The sequence below is a fragment of the Oratosquilla oratoria genome, chromosome 21, assembly GCF_046742065.1.
Source record: "Oratosquilla oratoria isolate Oo_2021 chromosome 21, ASM4674206v1, whole genome shotgun sequence".
Lineage (NCBI taxonomy): Eukaryota > Metazoa > Arthropoda > Malacostraca > Stomatopoda > Squillidae > Oratosquilla > Oratosquilla oratoria.
Window position 1 is genome coordinate 18,995,492 of NC_134797.1, and position 19,639 is coordinate 19,015,130.

General features: G+C 37.5%; 1 protein-coding gene across 6 annotated transcripts in view; it reads right to left on the reverse strand.

The window, feature by feature from the left end:
- Nucleotides 1-181: 181 nt before the first annotated feature.
- cnk (connector enhancer of ksr) overlaps nucleotides 182-19,639 on the reverse strand; it is a 98,865-nt gene continuing 79,407 nt past the window's right edge. For 4 of the 6 annotated variants that reach the window (XM_076204389.1, XM_076204388.1, XM_076204387.1 and 1 more), the window contains one exon: nucleotides 182-7,905. In XM_076204389.1, coding sequence (XP_076060504.1) covers nucleotides 7,216-7,905 — 690 coding nt within the window. In that variant the 3' untranslated portion in view covers nucleotides 182-7,215. The remainder of the gene's footprint in view (nucleotides 7,906-19,639) is intronic. The other 2 variants (XM_076204391.1, XM_076204390.1) reach the window with 1 other exon arrangement.

Below are 19,639 nucleotides of genomic sequence, written 5' to 3' on the forward strand. Positions count from 1 at the left end.
TTATTCAGTTAATTCAGGTCATATTCAGTAATTATTGCTATTATTTAGCAAAATTAACCTTCCTCTGGGATTAGGTCTACGAAAATTGTAATTGTCACCCACTACGATGGATGGTGAATTTTTGATGCTGGAAAATAGTTTCTCAACTAAACTGAGGAGATGCTTAAGACAAAAAATAGGGAATGCTTGACATTTTATTGTTACACATATGAAAGAAGTACACATCAAGACTTAGTCCTTATCCAGCACTTCTTGTAAAAAACAACAATTCATCAACAAGAATAACTTTGGTTTGGTATTGCAAACTGCAGGAAATTTATAAAATTAATATAATTTCTTCCACCTACTTCCTTCTATCACTTATCTGATTACATTACTGATCACACCAAACTAAACTTCACTTCTTGCACTTCCACATTGTAATTCCAATCATAATGAATTGGTTCCTTCACAACATACATCTTGTGGAGAAAAGGAAGGAAAAATGAGGTAACAATATAGGAAATTATTCTGATATATGAACTCTATTACATTTTCTTAAGCAATATTAATACAGTAGTTCCAATTGCTATTACAAGCATAAACATTTATGTGGTATACAGGCAGGAGGAAACTTCAGTGTATAATCTCACCAGAGCTGAAATTAATAGCCCGTTAAAAAAAAATATATATATATATATATATATATATATATATATATTATTGTGCACTCATTATAAAAGCAGGGCTTGTGAATGCCTACAAAACTGTATTTTATTTGTGAGACCAAATATTTTTAACATAGACATATTACAATCAAAATAATGATGAACATTTATAATAAAATAATTTCATCTTTTTACAGAAATGCATATCTTTCAATTTTCTTTTAATAAAATCATTTCATCTTTCTACAGAAATGTGTATCTTTTAATTTTCTAATGAAGTTCTACATACTGTACAGTTTTACTTAAAAAGAGCTTTTGTTCTTAGATATTTAAATATACAACCACAATCTTACCCTTTTCTAATCCTGTCATGTTTTCCATATCACATTGTACAGACTTAAATGGTGTACTGTACAAAACACTTGATACATATAGACATACAACCAGGGAATGAAATTGAAGAAAAGAGATCTAATATATATGCATTTTGGAGAAGAATGTATAGACTAAGGTGGCTGGCAATGGTCTTCAGGTATTCCTACAGATCTCTCCGAGAAGAAACATTTGACTGTTGTCTGTGTTTTTATTAGTGTATTTACCTAGTAGTATTTCATGGGACGAGAGCTATGCTCATAGTGACCTGCTTTTGTATCTCTCCACATCCAGTGTGAGACTTTGTGTATCACCAGCTTATAGTAGTAAAAGATGGCGAGTAGTCACTGGTTGTAAGTTCCTTCTTGACAAAAAGGAGGAAGTATAGTAAAAGTTAATAGAGATCTTGGGCCTGCACCATAGACCAATTGTCAGCCTCTTGTGGCTGTATCTCCAAGTAGAGGTGAGGAAATAGACAAGTATTGAAGATGGGTGGCAGGGAGCTGGTTTTCTCTCCCCCCTTGTCCACTTGAGAATTTACAGAATAGACAAGAAGAAATCCTGAAAACTGTTACAACAATAAGATGCACAATACTTCTGGGAGTGAGAATGGGAGAAAGAGAGACTGAAAATGAGTGTTTTTGTTTTGGACTCGATCCAGAGACCACTGTGCTTGTAGTCATCACTGGCCGGCCCCTTCTGTGTTATGTCTGATGACTGGTGTAAATGAATGAGGAAATGACACAGCCAAAAGGGTTTTTCTTTTAGTCTGCTCTGCATATCTTAAGTGAATGAAGGGAGTGCTTTGTCATGTAATGAAACAGGGTTAAACCAACTCCAGCTGTTGAGCCCTGCTATGGTGCTGTATCTTACTGCATTGCATCTGACCCCAAGCAGTGTAGTGGGGGACAGGATTGATCTTTCATATATGAAGAACTAAGATGGCAGGGAATACTAATAGGTTTTTTGATGAGTGTGGAATGGACATAGGGTAGATGTGTACAACTCCCCCACCCCTTTATAAGGGATAAAAGCCTTTTTATTGATGTGTACTGGTGGCGCAATAAAGGGCATGTATGTTATGTACTTACCTGGTTGTAAGTTTGAGTCTTGCACTTTTCTCTAATTCCTAAGGTAGAAAGACTTTTACAGTTCAAGCACACAGGGCAAAGGTGAATATTTGTATGAGAGTGTTGTGGGATAGGTTCTAGTATATCTGAATGGTATTTCTTTTTGTCCTGTTTTGTAATCATTATGTATTTACATAGGAATACAAACACATACATTACCTGAAATAGTGCAGTGTACACAAAATTTGGTTGAGAAAACACATAATGGACCAGTTTTCCACAATTTCATGTCTGGTTACTAGCTATTGCATGACTTTTATAACTGTCATACATGGATCAGCATGATAGGTCCCCATTAGCCCTTCCTCTACCTCACCATCTCTTATACCAGACTCATTCTTAAATATTATTGGCATGTAATTTTAACATGCAAATTATAATGAAATAACAATGATACATTCCACTACAAAAATATTCAACTGTGGTTATTCCTAAGTATATTTACATCAAACAGTTCTTTCCACTGCTCTTTAACATCCACTCTGCTTAACATACTGTAAAACAGCAGTCTTACAGGTATAGATAAGCACTTGAGCATACAAATTTGAGTAATGTAGATTTGGAAGTAAAGGTACTAATACAAGAACAATAAAATGCTAACAGAAACATTTAAATTCTAAATCATTACAACTATTGCAGGTATAGTGTTGTACATGACACATACTGCCTATAAAGAATGGGAGACAAATTAACAACAGAGAATGATCAGCACAATGAAATGTCACCATAATAATATTCAATTGATATAAGAGAAAACTTATAACAATCTTTCACTTACAGTACAATGTAGCAAGTGTATTCACACAAAACAGAACCACATGATTGTCTAAGCTTGCATGCAGGTATCCAGTCATGTAACTTATTTTTTTGTGTGAAAACTTTCCATGAGACCTTCAGTCTGCTCTGGACTACCATCCATATCTAAATTTATAAACTATGCTGAGCAGAATCTCCAGCTTATTCTTATTAACATATTATATCCTAAATGGATACATTTCAATATCCTGCTCCCATGAAGTGTTACATACAGAAATACTGTACTCGAAATACACCTATACTCTGGAATCTGAATCCCCAATACCCAAATAATTTTACCTTCCAAACTTTTAATCCATGTCTCTTGATTTGCCTTCATTCTAGAAACAGATCCATTTATTTCAATCTGACACATTTCCAAATTGATTCAAGTTGTGCATCAAGTAGCACAGTTCTCACAAAAGGCACTCAGCAGCACCACCAATGCACCCAGCTACATGTGCTTAGTTTATGCTGTGACTGGCTGCTTTGCCAACTTTGAGTGCTTTTTTGTGCTTAAAAATGGTGTCAGCATGTTCTAAAGTTTATTTGTATTTCTTTATAGTTGAAAGAATTTATATATGTACACATATAAATACACATTGTATATGAAGTAATTCAGTTTCCAGAAATTCCTCAAACTATTATAATCTTTGTCTTCACATCCGTCCATATTTCCATCAGACCACAGGTCTATCTATCTATGAAGGAGCCAATCCTATTATCATTTTCTTATCCCCTCATACTTCTTAGCAACAACCCAAAAATCATATTGAGCATCTACATAGCAACCCAGATCCTCATGCTTAATTTGTAATATACCACAAATTGACACACTGAATGTGAACATGTAATAAGTGTAATAAACAAGTGGAATCACTCCCAAACTGCTGTTCTGTACCACTTACCCTAACTCTGACAGGCTAAGTTATTTTCATTTAAAAATTCCTTGGTGATAAATTATGATGGGGAAAAAAAAATATATAAAAATAAATAAATAATAAATATCAGCACAAACTAATATTACAATGCATACCGTTTCCAATGGATGATGCACCAACCACAAACATATCAAGAAACTAATTTATCACAGGCTAATGAAAATTTTCATCAGTTACTTAATGTTTGTCTCATATAAGATCATGCTGCCCACATCCCTTTTTATATCAGCTATATTATTACATACTGGCCTCTTGGAAAATTTTGGATTTTAGTAAAGACTAATTTGGAAAGCTTATTTGATACTAGTTTAGAGGTCAACTTACACAGTAGGTACAGGCCTTATGAGCAAAATATCTAGAGGTTATAAAGTATGTGTATGTATTTACTTAGTTGTTATACATGGGGGGCTGTGCTCATGGGATTCCATCTTCCTTTATCAAACTGCCTCAAATTAATTTTCTTTTAATATGTTCCACAAACTGATGCATCCATGTGAAAAGTTCCACAAACTGATGCATCTATGTGAAAAGCTATGTTTCCAGATATTTTTCAAGCAGTCTGACTAATTTTTGCTATGGATTCTTAGTGTTCTTTCATCCCATACAAACAGCGCCTCTATAATTTTTTTTCTTTCCATTCCTATCTCCATTCTAAAAATAAATATCATATCTTTCTCATTGCTCCTCTAATGTAGGCAATGCAATTCCAGTTTTTCTAACCTCTCATTATGTATCTTATTAGTGTGTGTGTCTGTCTATGAATGGTCATATTAATGTGATAGATAAGGAAACTATCAAGAATATCCACATGAAATATTAGTGCTGACAACCCAAAGGTTACAATTCATTCAGCTATGCAATCATGTGTGCAAAAAAACATCCAGATTTATTTAGGATTGAGGAGTTTTTTATGCTAACCTTACCAATATTGACATGGAAAGAATATGCCAATGCAACAGCTTATCATATAAAAAGCCATACATACATTGCCTTCCAGCATCAGTGACCACTAACAACCACTACATTCACTATCTTACCAAATAGCACCATGAAACAGACAAGCAGATACATAGTCTGCCCATCATTATTCCATCAACTCTAATGCAAAACTTATTTCATGACTTTGTTCAAAACTGTATTTAAAGCCTCCTGATCATAACCCACCAAAAAATTCCTCAAAAATAAATTAAAAATATATATATACATATACTGACTGATATTTAGGAAAATCAAATGCATATGAATGTAGTATACCAAATGTAAGAACATTCATGGAGAGCAGAACTAAGCTCAAGGTAGTTTAGACAAGAAAATGGTGAAAAGACAGAGGTTGATGAAGAAAGCATCTAAAGGCAGAAATAGTACTGGAAAGACCAAAAAATGATAAATGAATACACATAAGTACATAGAAAAGCAATGAATATCATAGAAAAAGAGGTTCTTGTAAAGTATTTTGAAGTCCAGCGGTAAAGAAAATGGGAGAGAACCCAGAGTTAAATGAATACTGTACGGAAACGGAGAGTGAATAAAATAAAAGCACATAATCAAATAAATACTGTATAGAAAAAGATGGTGAATGAAATAGTAAAAGTCGTTTTGGGACAAGAATTGATAGGAACAACAATCTGTTGTAGAATGAGTGTTGAGCACAGCATAATTAAGTTTCTCACTCTTCCTCAAATCAACACAAAATGATTGTTTCACCCTGATCTACCAAGTTATTCCAAATTTACACTAAAACTTCATTAGATAGAATAAAGTGTGACCATTTACTGTTCCACTCCCAATGTCCATAAGAGACAATGCATGGGAGAATGGAAGAAACTTTTTGTTCCAAAATTATTTATGCTAAAAATCACAAGACATCTGCTGACATGGAGGCGGCTACAGTCAAACAAAAATAAGCTCCCAGTGGTCACAGACCCAGTATTTGTGCTAATATGAATATATAACTTTAAATGTGTGTAATGCTTACTATACAGATATTATTTGACATTATAAATCCATAAATATACAAGTACATCAATAATAGACAATCTATTATTGTAAAGTCTGGTCCGCCATTTGAAATTCAATGTGACTGTTTGGGTCAGTTTCATCTGCTATATAAGAACAAGTGACAAAGCAGTCAGTGTGAGAAGAATTTGATACCAATGGCAGGTAATTCTCATAATCTGAAGATAGGTAATAAGTCAGAGGGAAGATTTGACATCACCAGCTACAACTGTATAAGTAAAAAGATACTCAAGCAGAAGAAAACTACTGTAATATATTCTGTAGTAATATGAAGAATGTAATAATCAGTGAACAGTATGAGACCTGTGCTGGGCGATTCTCTTTATTTTTATTTATTTATTTATTTTTTACTTATTTTTTATTGAAGTTGCTTTCCATGTTTGGGAACATGCAATGATGTAAGAAATATGGCATATACTTAAAACTCCCATGAAACATTGTAAGCCCCTGAATATGTCCAAGATATTCCTGGAAAACTGCCTAAAACCTATATGTATTCCAAGGCATAATTTGACCAAATTCACATTCTATCATAATTTTTACCATTTATATTGAAAATTAAATTTGATAAGGAATGTACCACATAAAGTAGAGAGTACAGCAGATCTATTTACCTATTACAGAAACTTGTAGCAGACTTCTACTCTGTGAAGGCTGAACCATCTTAAGCTATTAACAATATAAATGAGTGCAATTACAAATGCTGTTAGATTAATTTTCATCCAAAGATACACATAGCTCTATCCTGACAAGGGAAGGTTGCACAAGTTTTGACAAAGAAATTAAGAAGTGATGACATCTTAAGCTTCTCATTTGGATGTGTAGCAACATACGTTGTACTTGTGAAGCAAACTGCCTTCTGATACATTATAATATTATCTATTGTGGCTTTGGTTACCCTATTCTGACTCACAATTTGGTGATACTGCAGCTGAAGTAGACAAATGACGGGCAGAAAACGAGGCACTTCAATATTTGGGAACAAAATTTTCAAAAGCAAGAACTCTTTCTTTATATTGTAATGCTTCTCCTACCGTCTGCCCTACCCAGGTCCTATTCATATCTAGTACTACAGCTGATGTACCAACTATCACTAAATTTCAACCTATTGATTAAGTATTCCAACCCTAAGAAAATGCTACACTTAAGAAAAATGAATATACTTGTACTGGCAACAATGCTAGAAAGCTGTAAATAAGCTATGAGGAACAAAATTACACTGATCCCCTTTATGTGTATACAAAAAAATATACAAGTCATGCTTATTCTATATACAAGAATCGAAATATCACATGTGTAGGCTACATACTTCCTTCAGGCCTGGGATTCAGTTTGCGTCCCTGATGTTTTGAGCATCCCCTCTTCTGTCCATCCTTCCTCATCATCACTTGGAGGTACTACTGGTGGACCGGGTAAGAGAAGACGAGGAGGTGGGATGCTGACTTCCGACCTGGAAGGAGTAGGTAAGGAAGGTACTGGGGAGGCTCTCCTTACTAGTATCCCATCTGACTGGGGGGAGGACCTCCTAATGAGACTTTCTTCTGACTGTGGAGAGACCTTCCTCAGCAGTACTCCATCTGACTGCAGGGGAGATCTCATTGTGGGCCCCCTCTCTGAATTTGGGGAGGGTCTCCCTTGTGGTGTCACATCTGACTGTGGTGGAGACCTCCTTGCCGGCCCCCTTTCAGACTGGGGGGATGCCCTCCTTAGTGGAGTGTGGTCTGATGTAGGAGAAGCAGACTGTTGTGGCAATGATGAATATGACCCCAGCCCAGCCAAGCCCAAGCTGCTGTTGCTATTATGCAAACCCCCATGTCCTAGTCGAGGAGAAGATCCGTACGGTGACCTGGCAATGGTGTTGCATGTGCTGATAGGTATAGAATAACCCTGGGAAGTTAAAGTCTGTTGAGGACTTTCAGTGTTTGGTGCAAGAGAATAGGTTCCTGGCTCGAATACGGGAGGATATTCCATGCCGGGGTAGTGAGGCAGAACCTGAAGACGCCCCTGCAATATAAGAGATTCAATTCACATCAGGGTACATATTTTATGGAGTTGCCAAACTGCATACACTCATACCATCCTGTCCCTTTCTACCCTCAAACCATGATTTCTTGAGAACACTAAATGCTTCAGGTGTACATCAAACTGAGTATGGTGACTGTGGTGGTTCCAATGCTGGGAAAATGGGTTTGCAACAAACAACACTACCATAACCAGAGAAGACATTTTTTTAGAGACTCAAAGAGGTGGAATACCATAAAACCCTTCTTTTACCTGTTGCCTTGGGTTTCTTTTTCTAGGAACAAGTAACTCACTAGTCTATGACTCCTCCTCAGAACCTCTTGGAGAATAAATGTTGTACATGTGTGTATAAATGTTGGAACAATGGTGATTATATTCTGCAACTTCATTGTGATGTGAACATCTGTATACATGAAAGAAGTAACCAAGCCACAAATTCATGTTGTATTTACCTAGTTGTATCATACGGGAAGGGAGCTATGCTTGTAGTGACTTGTCTTTGTATCTTTCAGCATCTAGTTTGTTCTTGTACAGTTTTTGCATATACTACTGTTTCGTCCAATTTGTTCCAGACATCCACCACTCTGTATGGGAAACTATTTTTTTCCAGATCTCTTCTATACCTATCCTTTTTGAGTTTCTTTTCATGTCCTCTTGTTGTATTTACCTAGTTGTATCATACAGGAAGGGAGCTATGCTTGTAGTGACCTGTCTTTGTATCTTTCAGCATCTAGTTTGTTCTTGTACAGTTTTTGCACATACTATCGTTTCATCCAATTTGTTCCAGACATCCACCACTTTGTGTGGGACACTATTTTTTTTTTTCATATCTCTTCTATAACTATCCTTTTTGAGTTTCTTTTCATGCCCTCTTGTTGTATTTACCTAGTTGTACCTAGTTGTATTTACCTAGTTGTATTATATAGGAAGGGAGCTATGGTTGTAGTGACCTGTCTTTGTATTTTTCAGCATCTAATTTGTTCTTGTACAGTTTTTGCACATACTATCGTTTCATCCAATTTGTTCCAGACATCCACCACTCTGTGTGGGAAACTATTCTTTTCAGATCTCTTTTATAACTACATTTTTGAGTTTCTTTTCATGTCCTCTTGTTGTATTTACCTAGTTGTATTATATGGGAAGGGAGCTATGCTTGTAGTGAAGTCTTTCTATTTTTCAGCATCTAGTTTGTTCTTAAATTCTAGTATGGTTTTTGCACACACTGTTGCCTTGTCCAATTTGTTCCAAACATCCACCACTCTGTGTGGGAAACTATTCTTTTTCAGATCTCTACTATAACTATCCTTTTTGAGTTTCTTTTCATGTCCTCTTGGTTGTTTTTTTTAATCCCACTTTAATAAATCTTCTCTGTCAAGGACTTCCATACCTTTCATGATTCTGTAAATAGCCAGTATATCTCCCTTTTCTCTTCTTTGTTCCAGGGTTGGTAGTTCCAGTTTGGACAATCTTTGTATGTCAATTTTGAGTGTTGGTGCCATCATTGTTGTTGCTCTTTGGATTCTTTCTAATTTCTTTATATTCTTTTTTGTACTGGGTGTCCATAATGTCACAGTGTACTCCAATCTTGGTCTTATCAGTGTGACTAATATTTTCTTTACCATTACCTTATCCAAGTAGTTAAAGGCCACCTTTATTGATCTTAGTAAATTGTAGGTTTCTCCAACTATTTTCTTAATATGCTTGTCTGGTGACAAGTCTTTGTTAATAATTACTCCTAGCTCCTTTTCCGAGCTTTTTTTTTTCCCTTTGTACCAAGTTTATATTGTCCTCATATTCTATTTTTACTTTTTCCAAACTCCATTATATTGCTTTTCTTGATGTTGAAGTTCACTTCCCACTTTTGGCTCCATTCCCAGATTTTGTCCAGGTCTCTCTGTAGTGATTCAGTCTTTTTCTATACTTTAGTAGTTTTGAGTCATCTGCAAAGAAGTTCATATAACATTTCACACCTTCATCCATGTCATTAATATATATGGCAAACATTATCAGAGCTAATACAGAACCTTGTGGGACTCCACTTATCATTTCTTCCCAGGTTGAGTTTTTCTCTCTAAATACCACCCTCATTTTTCTCCCGTTCAAGAAATCTTCCATTTCAATAATATTCCTTGTACACCTATTATTTCGAGTTTTCTTAATAGCTTTTTGTGTGGTAGTTAATCAAATGATCAAATGCCTTTTGTAAACCTAGGAAAGCACAATCAGCCCATCTGTCCCTTTCTTGCATTATGTCTATTAGCCTCAAGTAAAAACAAATTAAGTTTGTGTCACATGATCTTCCGTGTCTAAAGCCAAGTTGTTTTGGATTCAGTATATTATTTTCTTCTAGATGTTTAATCCATCAACTTTTGATCATTCTTTCACATAATATAGTTATTGTGCTTGTAAGGGAGACCAGTCTATAATTTGTTGGGTCTTCTTTATCTCCCCCTTTATATATTGGTACTATATTTGCATTTTTCCAATCTTGTGGTACCTTTCCTTCTTTGAGTAATCAATTATCTTATATATTTTATCCATTAGTTCATCTATACATTCTTTTAATATACAATTTGCAATTCCATCTGGACTGTGTGATTTTCTGACAAGGTTTATAATTTGGTCCCTTATTTCTTTCTGTGTCACAATTATTTCTTTCATTGGGGGATCTTTCTCTCGTTCCTTCATCCCAATTTTGTGTATTTTCAATTATGAATACAGCTTTAAAATGTTTGTTCATAATTTCAGCCATTTCTATACCTTCTATATACAAGGGTAGTTCTAAAAGTAATGCCTCCTATTTTATCATTATGCACCAAGGAATCTGTAGGGATTATGGTATTGTTATAATAACTGAACCTTTGCACACATAAAATGAAAATTTTATCTTTCTGTTGCGGATATTGATGGTGTGACAGTCTCATAAAGTAATCCCTGTCATGGATGTACGTCAGAAGCAGAGATGTGTCATTGAATTCCTCAATGCAGAAATAGAACCATTTGACATTCACCGGCACTTGGTGAATGTATACGGAGCAGAGGCAGTTAACGTCAGCACTGTTAAGAGATGGATTCGTTGATTCCAGAGTGGCAACAGAGATGCGAGTGGCAAACCACGCTCCGAACGGCCATGCACAGGCCCTTGCTAATTGCTGGCGAAAGTGGGGGTGGGGGATGGGGGTAGGTTATGTGAAGAAATGAATTCTGGAGCAAACATGTCCACTTGTTTTAATGGTGTCACTCCCATCTTTGTAGCTTTTCAACTTTTTGAGTTACGAGTGAAAAAATACGAGGCATTACTTTTGGAACTACCCTCGTATTCCTCATTCTCTTGACGTAGTTTCACTATTTCTTGTTTATTTTTTAATTTACCATTTACATTTAACATTTCCCTGTGGTGGGGGAAAAGAATACTGCCACCAAGTATTCCCACTTGCATCGTAAGAGGCGAGAAGAAAGGGACGGGGATTGGGACTAGGCATCCTTCTCCTTGTAGCCCCACAGGGGCCATTCCTAAAAGAAAAAGTAAAGGCACAAGACAGTCTGGGAGTTTTCCGACCAGCACCCTAAGGTTTGGGTCTTTTAATGTGCATGGATGTGGTACATATGAGAGTAAAAGGGAAGAGATAGGTAGTATGTTTGTGAGAAGAAAGATGGATGTGTTGGCTTTGAGTGAAACTAAGTTGAAAGGGAAGGGTGAGTGTAAGTGGGAGGTTATCAGGAGTGAAGAGAGGGCGAGGGAGGGAAGGGGTGGCTATTCTAGTAAGTGAAGAGATAGGTAAACGTGTAGTGGAGTGGAAGGAGGTTTCCTCAAGGATAATGTGGATGAAGGTGAAACTGGGAAAGGAGATGTGGGTCTTTGTAAGTGCATATGGACCTGGCAGTGAGAAGAGTGGAGAAGAAAGGGAGGCCTTTTGGATAGATCTAAATGAGTGCATACAGGATTTAGGGAGAAATGTCAATATATTATTACTGGGAGACCTTAATGCTAGGGTAGGAAATGGTCCAATTGATGGAGTGGTTGGGAAATATGAAGTTCCAGTAAAGAATCTTAGTGGAGAGTTGATGGTGGAGATGTGTCTAGAAAGAGAGTTGATGATAGCAAATACAGTGTTTCGGAAGAAAGTCAAGTATAAGTACACATGGGAGAGGGTGGTGGATGGAAGGGTGGTAGATAGAGCGTTAATGGATTATGTAGTGGTAAATAGGATTATGATAGGAAGAGTTAAGGATGTACATGTGCTAAGGGGAGAGGGTGGGGGAATACCAGATCATTTTTTGGTGGAAGGTAAGTTGAGAGTGGAGGATAGATGGAGAAAGAGGAAAGGGACAAAAGGTAGGGAGGTGCTTAAAGTGAACTCTTTAAATGAAAAGGAAAAGGAGGAGTACAAAAAGAAGCTGAAGGAGGAGTGGGAGGGAGTGAAGGATAGAGTAGAGCTAGGTGTGGAGGAGGAATGGGGATGGTTCAAGGAGAGAGTCACAAAGTGTGCAAGGATGGTGTGTGGAACAAGAAGGATGGGAGGAAATAGAAGGAAGGGTAGTGAATGGTGGGATGAGGAAATGAAGAAGGTTGTAGAAGAGAAGAAGCGAGCTTTCACAGATTGGTTACAAAATAGGATGAGGGAGTCATATGAGAGGTACAAAGAAAAGAAAAGAGAAGTAAAGCAAAAGGTAAAGGAGGCAAAGAGGAGAGCAGATGTGAAGTGGGGTAAGAGTATGACAGAAAATTTTGAAAGTAATAAAAAGATGTTTTGGAAAGAAATTGAGAGAGGAAAAGGAGATGAATCAAGTAGAGTAGAAAAGGTAAAAGGTGCAGATGGAGAGATGATAATGGAAGAGAAGGCAGTAAAGGGAAGATGGGCAGAATATTTTAGGGAGTTGGTAAATGTGAAGGAGGATAGGGAGGGAAAGATAGCTGCAGTGGGAAATGCTAAGAAAATGACCGTGATGAGTGAGGAAAATGGAGGAGAAATAAGGTAGGATGAAGTGAAGGCAGTTGTTAACCACTTCCATACGGTGACGCCTATGTAGGCGGCATGAGGAGCAAGTGGGTACTCGATGATGCCGACGTCACCATCTTGATTTCATTTATTAAAGTTGTACCTATGTAATTTCCATTCTCTCTAAACTGGCTTCATCAATTTTCTATGGTTATCAAAATACATGGGTGAAAGACAACGAACGATTGAGCACTGACTTTATTTTTTATAATGCGATTATGACGCAACATCGCACATCGGGCAGCTAATTCTGCCAGACGTGCGATGTGCCCCGGAGTGAAGAGGTTAAGATCAGTTTCTTTGATTCTTCCATCTTTTTGGTTACTGCTTGTAATTGTTCTTTTACCTCATTCTTCAGTTCTCTGTTTTTATTTCTAATCCCATTTTCCTTTCTTTCATTTTCTCTTTTAATCATACTCAATTCACTTTTTAGATAATTTGTCTTATTATCACTTCATTAGTTGTGTGTAAGTTTGATACCTCTTATTGATATGCTTTGTGGTCTAATTTTAAATCAATCAATTCTCCTTCCAAGTTGTTGATGTCGCGATTCCTTATTGCTCTGCTAATCCTAGTATCTCTTTCCGTGTCCATAGTTTTATCCATTGCTCCCCCTTCCCTCCTAAATCCCAAAAATAAATCAGAATCGTACCTGTAAGTCGTCTTTGGAGTTACACTAATACATGTCTTCTTTGGGATCACTCCCAGTGGCAACTCCACTCTAGTTATATCCAATCCCCTCTTAGTTGGTTCGTTGATTCTTTTTTCATCATTGCTACCCTCCATTCTGTGCTAAAAACTATGTTTTCCAAGAACTGGATTGGATACATTACTGGTCACACGAAAACATATTGCTACATCCCGAAAAGGACAAGGCATTTTTACTGATTCAGCAACAAAGCACTAGGTTGAAGCTCAATGTTTACACCTTCCTGTGTGTGTTCTTTTTTTTTTTTCTTATTGTCCAAACCTCTTTCTGACATAACAACTTTGTACATACAGCTGCTCTGCTCTGAATTGCAAACCACCAGACATGTCCCCCCCACCTGCTAACTGCTCTTCAGATAATTCACCTGCCACATACAACACCATGACAACACAGAATCTTATCACTATAGTCAGGGATGAAACCACATTACCTAGATTTAATGGGAAGAACATTCCTGTACACAATTTCCTCTCTGGGGTTGAATAAGAAATAACACATAGAAACATCACAGACAACAAAGGTAAAATATAAATTCTAACATCCAGAATAGATAAAAGTAACACAGCTGATATCTTTCAGTCTGACCTTTTTGAGGAAACTAAGTCTTATCATGATTTTGGAGAGCACTTTAAGAAGTCCTTTGTATCATCTGAGCCACTTGGATCACTTTCTTCCCTATATGCACTGGCTATGACACCTTTAAAAGCAAACTGAGTCTCATAAACTTTGGGCCTCAGACAAAAAAGTTTCATTGGAATACACAGTCTCACTCATGGTGTATTTTTGACTACTATCCAAATTACACATACACTCCAGAAAGCTGGTACTATCCCATTCACACCGGGTATCACACTAGACAAATTCTTGAGAAAATTCCCTGACATTGACAAAGCAATCATTTAGATCCACCTACACAATAACCCAAGTTACACGGTCCACACCACATTACATGAAGTCAAGACCATCTCACATTGCTAAAGCCAACACTCTCCATCAAGAACACAACTGGTTTGTACATACTGTCACAAACCAGGACACCTTGCAAACACATTACTATGGACAATCTTCACAACAAAACCGCCGCTGTGATTATCAAGGAACACGTTTACACACAAGTGATTGTTGCTATGTGCTGTTAGCACAGGGGCAACACAGACCAAACTCCCCAGATCACTCTCCCACAAGACATTCATGTCACACATCTCCTTTATGAATATCAAACACCAAGATTCAGTGCACATCAAGGCCAGTCACTCCATATCCAGAAGTTCCCTCATCAACCCTACCTGTACATATCCTGGATATCACAGACATGTCTTCCCCTTCCTTAACATTCAATGCAACTTCTAGTAACACCAAAGTGACAATATTTCTCAACATAGGTTCTTCAATCAATGTGTCAATTTAGTTTCCATAAATTCCACACTGCAAGAAAATGTGTCACCAATGTTGAACCCCCTGATGTCAACCTTTGCAATGTAGGGCTACACAACCCTGAAAATAGATATAGCTTAGATAACATGTTTTTGGAGAAAACTGAGTGCGAGAGAGACTTGGAAGTTCTACTGAGTCCTGATCTTAAATCCAGGAAACAGTGCATTAGCACCAGGAATAAAGGAAACAGACAATTAGGTTTCATTGCTAGGACTGTTATGAATAGAAGTGCAGAGGTAATTATTAAACTCTATCTAGTGTTAGACCCATCCTTGACTATGCAGTACAGCTTTGGTCTCTGTCTTACAGAATGGAATTCACTAGAATCAGAACAGAGGAGAATGACCAAAATGATACACTGGCTCAGAAATTTACCTTACGAAGTAGGCATAGGCAGACCATGACCCCTCAACAGTTGCTTGTGCTCCCTTCCTTCAAATTAATTCCATTTCATCACATGAGGATGCACCAGCTGCTACTACAAATTGTTCCACCACCTTCATACAACAGAGTTCCCAGTGCTCAACCACTCCAAATGCTCCCCACACACACTGACAGCTGTGGACATGCATTCCAAACGTAAAAGATGCACTAACTCTTCCAGCATGTTCAAATCAGCTAAACTCAGGACTAAACGCCCATTAAATACTGATGGTTTTTCATCAACTGAGGAAAATTCCTTGACCCTCATTGAGGAATTCAACATCACATCCACCCCATCTCAGAAGTGTTATCTACATTCAAACACAAGCAGTGCTCATCAGCCCAAAGACACTGTTCCCTCATGAGTATACGAAAATACACCTACGAGTTTTTCAAGCCCCAGATACCAATGTACTCTGCCAGAAACTTGCCATGTCAGTGGCATTTCCCTACTTTCAGCCATCAGCTCAATGTCAAAGGTCACATCTGCATTCTGATTGCCAATGACACTAACACACCCCTCCATCTCACATTTGGTACAAACATTTGAAATTTTGAAATATATCCCTCACACATCAAAGTCATGGATGACCAATTCTCTATTTCTCAAGTTTGTACCACAACTTCTGACATGCCCCTAGCACAGGAACCTATTGATGCATCACATTTCAACCCCATGTACTTTCCTGATGTACAAGCAGAATTGATTGCACTTTGCAACAAGTTCAAACTATTGCCACTCCAGGTGAGCCCTTTGGAGTTATCAATCCCATTTACTATCATATACCCCTTTGTGAAAACTCAAAACCACATTACATTCCTGCATACGGAATGCCACACAGTAAATGCATGATTGATTGTAGATAACCTTATCCAAGATATGATTCTCAAGACATCAATCAGTGAATGGAATTTCCCTCTATTGTCCCTAAACATGATGGTTCCTTCCGCCCAGTGACTTCAGGGAATTAAGCTAACTTATACCAAATTGACACCCCATCCCTGTATTACAAGACCTCTTACACACTGTTGGTGAAAACAACATAGTGTTCATAACCTTGGACTTTATGTCAGGATATTTCCAGATTCCCCTTGCTCCTGAGTCTAGACCCCTGACAGCCTTCAGCACCTCCACAGGACACTATCACTTAAAATGACTAGCCATGGGTCTCGTTTCAGCTCCTTTAGTGTTCACACAACTTATGCACACAGTCCTTGCAGGTCTCGTAAGCCATTCTGTGTTTATATACCTTGATGTGATCATTGCATCGAAGTCAGTTAGTGAACACTTATACACTCTTAACACTGTCTTCTCATGACTAGCAAAAGCAGGCCTCAAACTGAAGGTTAAGAAGTACTCCTTACTTCAGAAAGAAATACGCTTCATAGGGCATGTCCTTAACTCACAAGGAATTTTAATCTCCCAGGGCAAGTCATTGATATTCCAAGACCTACTTCTGTTGACCACATACCATTCCTTGGTCTTCTATCAGGATTTTACAGGCTATACATTCAAGGTTATGTTGGTATAGCAGCACCATTAACTTCACTACTTAAGAAGAACACTCCCTTCACTTGGATGTACATTTGGCAGCTGGTGCCAAGGTGTGAGTGGGTGATACTAGATCATAGATGTATGTGTATTGTTATTATTATTATTACTTTTTTCACCTTTTTTCATGTACAGAGGGAAAGATGTAATTGATCATATTGACACTTGATCATGCCCCACCCTCATTTCATGAACTATTTTTTTTTACATAGATATATTGAGAGTTTCCTATGAACAGGCTTGATTGTGTTTTCTGCGGTTTGTCAACCACAACTGGTGAAAGAGAACAAGGAAACTGCCTATCCCTCTTCCTTTATGACAGAGAAAGTGTATGGTAATAATAATAAACGGTTTATCAGCAATACATATGTACACTGACAATATACATTTTGTTACAATCTCAGAGCTAATTATATGTGTTTAGTGTGCAGGTCATTGTAGCTGATAGCAATCTTTCTCTTGTTCCACATACTGTGTCAATAACCAGGTGTCCAGGACCTCAGTGTGGGTCAGGTCAGGTCATCCACTGGTGTGAATTCATTCCATTGTGTTGCTGGAGCTGAGATATTTGACTCTACTAATCTAATTCCCTTGGGGATTTAGCCTGACAGGGATTGACAGGTCAGTATGGCTGCTCAACAATGTTTGTTGGCGTGTTTGCTGGTGGGTAATCGCACCCTCATTTCAATTTATATTGCAGGGTTGGTGCAATGGAGTGTGTGTGTCACACTTACACCCAGATGAAGCCAATTCCTGCCTCATATTGCTACAGCAATGGGTTGATTCATAGAGGGAGAGAGGGAGAGAATGATAAGAGAGGCAATCTGGCAGGGAAAATAGCTTGTGTAAATACACACACACACATGCACTGTAGACTGATTTATTTATGCAAGCTTGTCAAACTAAAAAATGTTTCCCAGTAAAAGTTGATTATTTCTACATGAATGAACAAAGGAGATAGAACTGCTATGCATATCATGTCCACATGTTTTCTCCTTTCAATCACCTTGCCTTTTCATGACAATGATAATAGTAATAGTAACAATAACAATATCAATCATAATAATAATAATAATGATCTTTGGTTTTGAGTTAGCGATACAGAGAGGTACGAACATATTGTGATGCATCATAGAATCATTGTACTGTACATCGGACATTTTGCACATGAGACATGTGGAAGGTTGCGAACCACACTTTTGGAGGCGATGTGAGTAGCGGAGCAAGTAAAGGCTGTTAAGTTCCATGGATTTACTCTAGTAAATTGCAGCCAGTTGTAATCTGCACTAAGAAGCAAGGCAACTGACCATGAAGGCTGTGAGAGTTGCCACTACATAAATTTTCTGTTGTACAGTAATATTTACAATGTGACAGAATTAGGTATTTACATGGTTGAGTGATACACTCAATATTAAACAAAAATATATACAATTATGATATATAGAAGGACATGGCATATACTAATAATAAATATGGTTTAACATCACAAACTCCTGCCATCGGAAGGCTAGGATGGTGCCCCTTACAGAGGACTTTGTAGTGTGGAATTTAATGAACCATAATGCCCTTGGTTCAACTTCGCCAGTAACAGGATTTGTGCCACCATCCCCTTGACCTTCGACGCAAGTAACGACACTTCTCAATGGTTGTCTTTTGTGTGGACCAGGTGTCCTAAGAGGTCAAGGTCAAGTCGGCCTAATTCCATTGTTAAGTGGCCTCTGGTTGGGTTCTGGTTAGACCTGATGTTCAACAGCTACTTGGTGCTGCTGCAACATACATGATGTTGTCTGGCTTGATATCTATCTTCTTGTAGTGTGACATCCTGTGATGTGTAATATATCTTCTTCCAACAGCACTCGGTCAGGCTATCTGTCATTGTCCTCAGCAATTTGCTTGTAGAAGATATCTTAATAATATTTACTTAAATCTAATGACATGTGGAAAATAGATACAATTCCGTTCACCTAGAAGATATGATCTTATATAGTGGCTTTTTTGCGTAAGCTGTATCTAGGAAGAGGAGTAGGTGGAGTTGGTGGAGAGGAGATGGGAGAATCTTGTGATGGAGTGGTTGTTGGAGATGGAGATGGGATATGCTGGAGGTCTAGGCCTCGAGGTACTACTTTGATATTATCTTTGTGTAGGACTGTCTCTGTTAAATTCTGCAAACTATGTGCTTTGACATGGTACTAGACCAATTATGTGAAAAGGTCCTGTGAACTTAGAAGAAAGTTTTGATGTGGGTGTGTGGTTGAGGATGTACACAATGTCTCCAATTTCAACAATATCTTACTCCTGTATTATGAAGCCATGCCATATTTTATTTGGAGAAAGTAAGAGTATTGTGAATTCTCTTGAAGACAGTGTTGAAATTCTGTACTTTGACACAATCGTTGAAATTGTAAATGGGGGTAAGTCTGACATAAGGATATGGGAGCTTTTTGTCTGAGCCAAACAGGACAAAATGTGGTGACTCCAATACTGACTTGTTAATGGCACTGTTAATACAAGCTTGGATCATTGGTGCATGTTCATCCCAAGAAGAATGTATGTCAGAGGCAAGATGTTGGAAAACATTTAGAATTTTGCAGTTCTGTC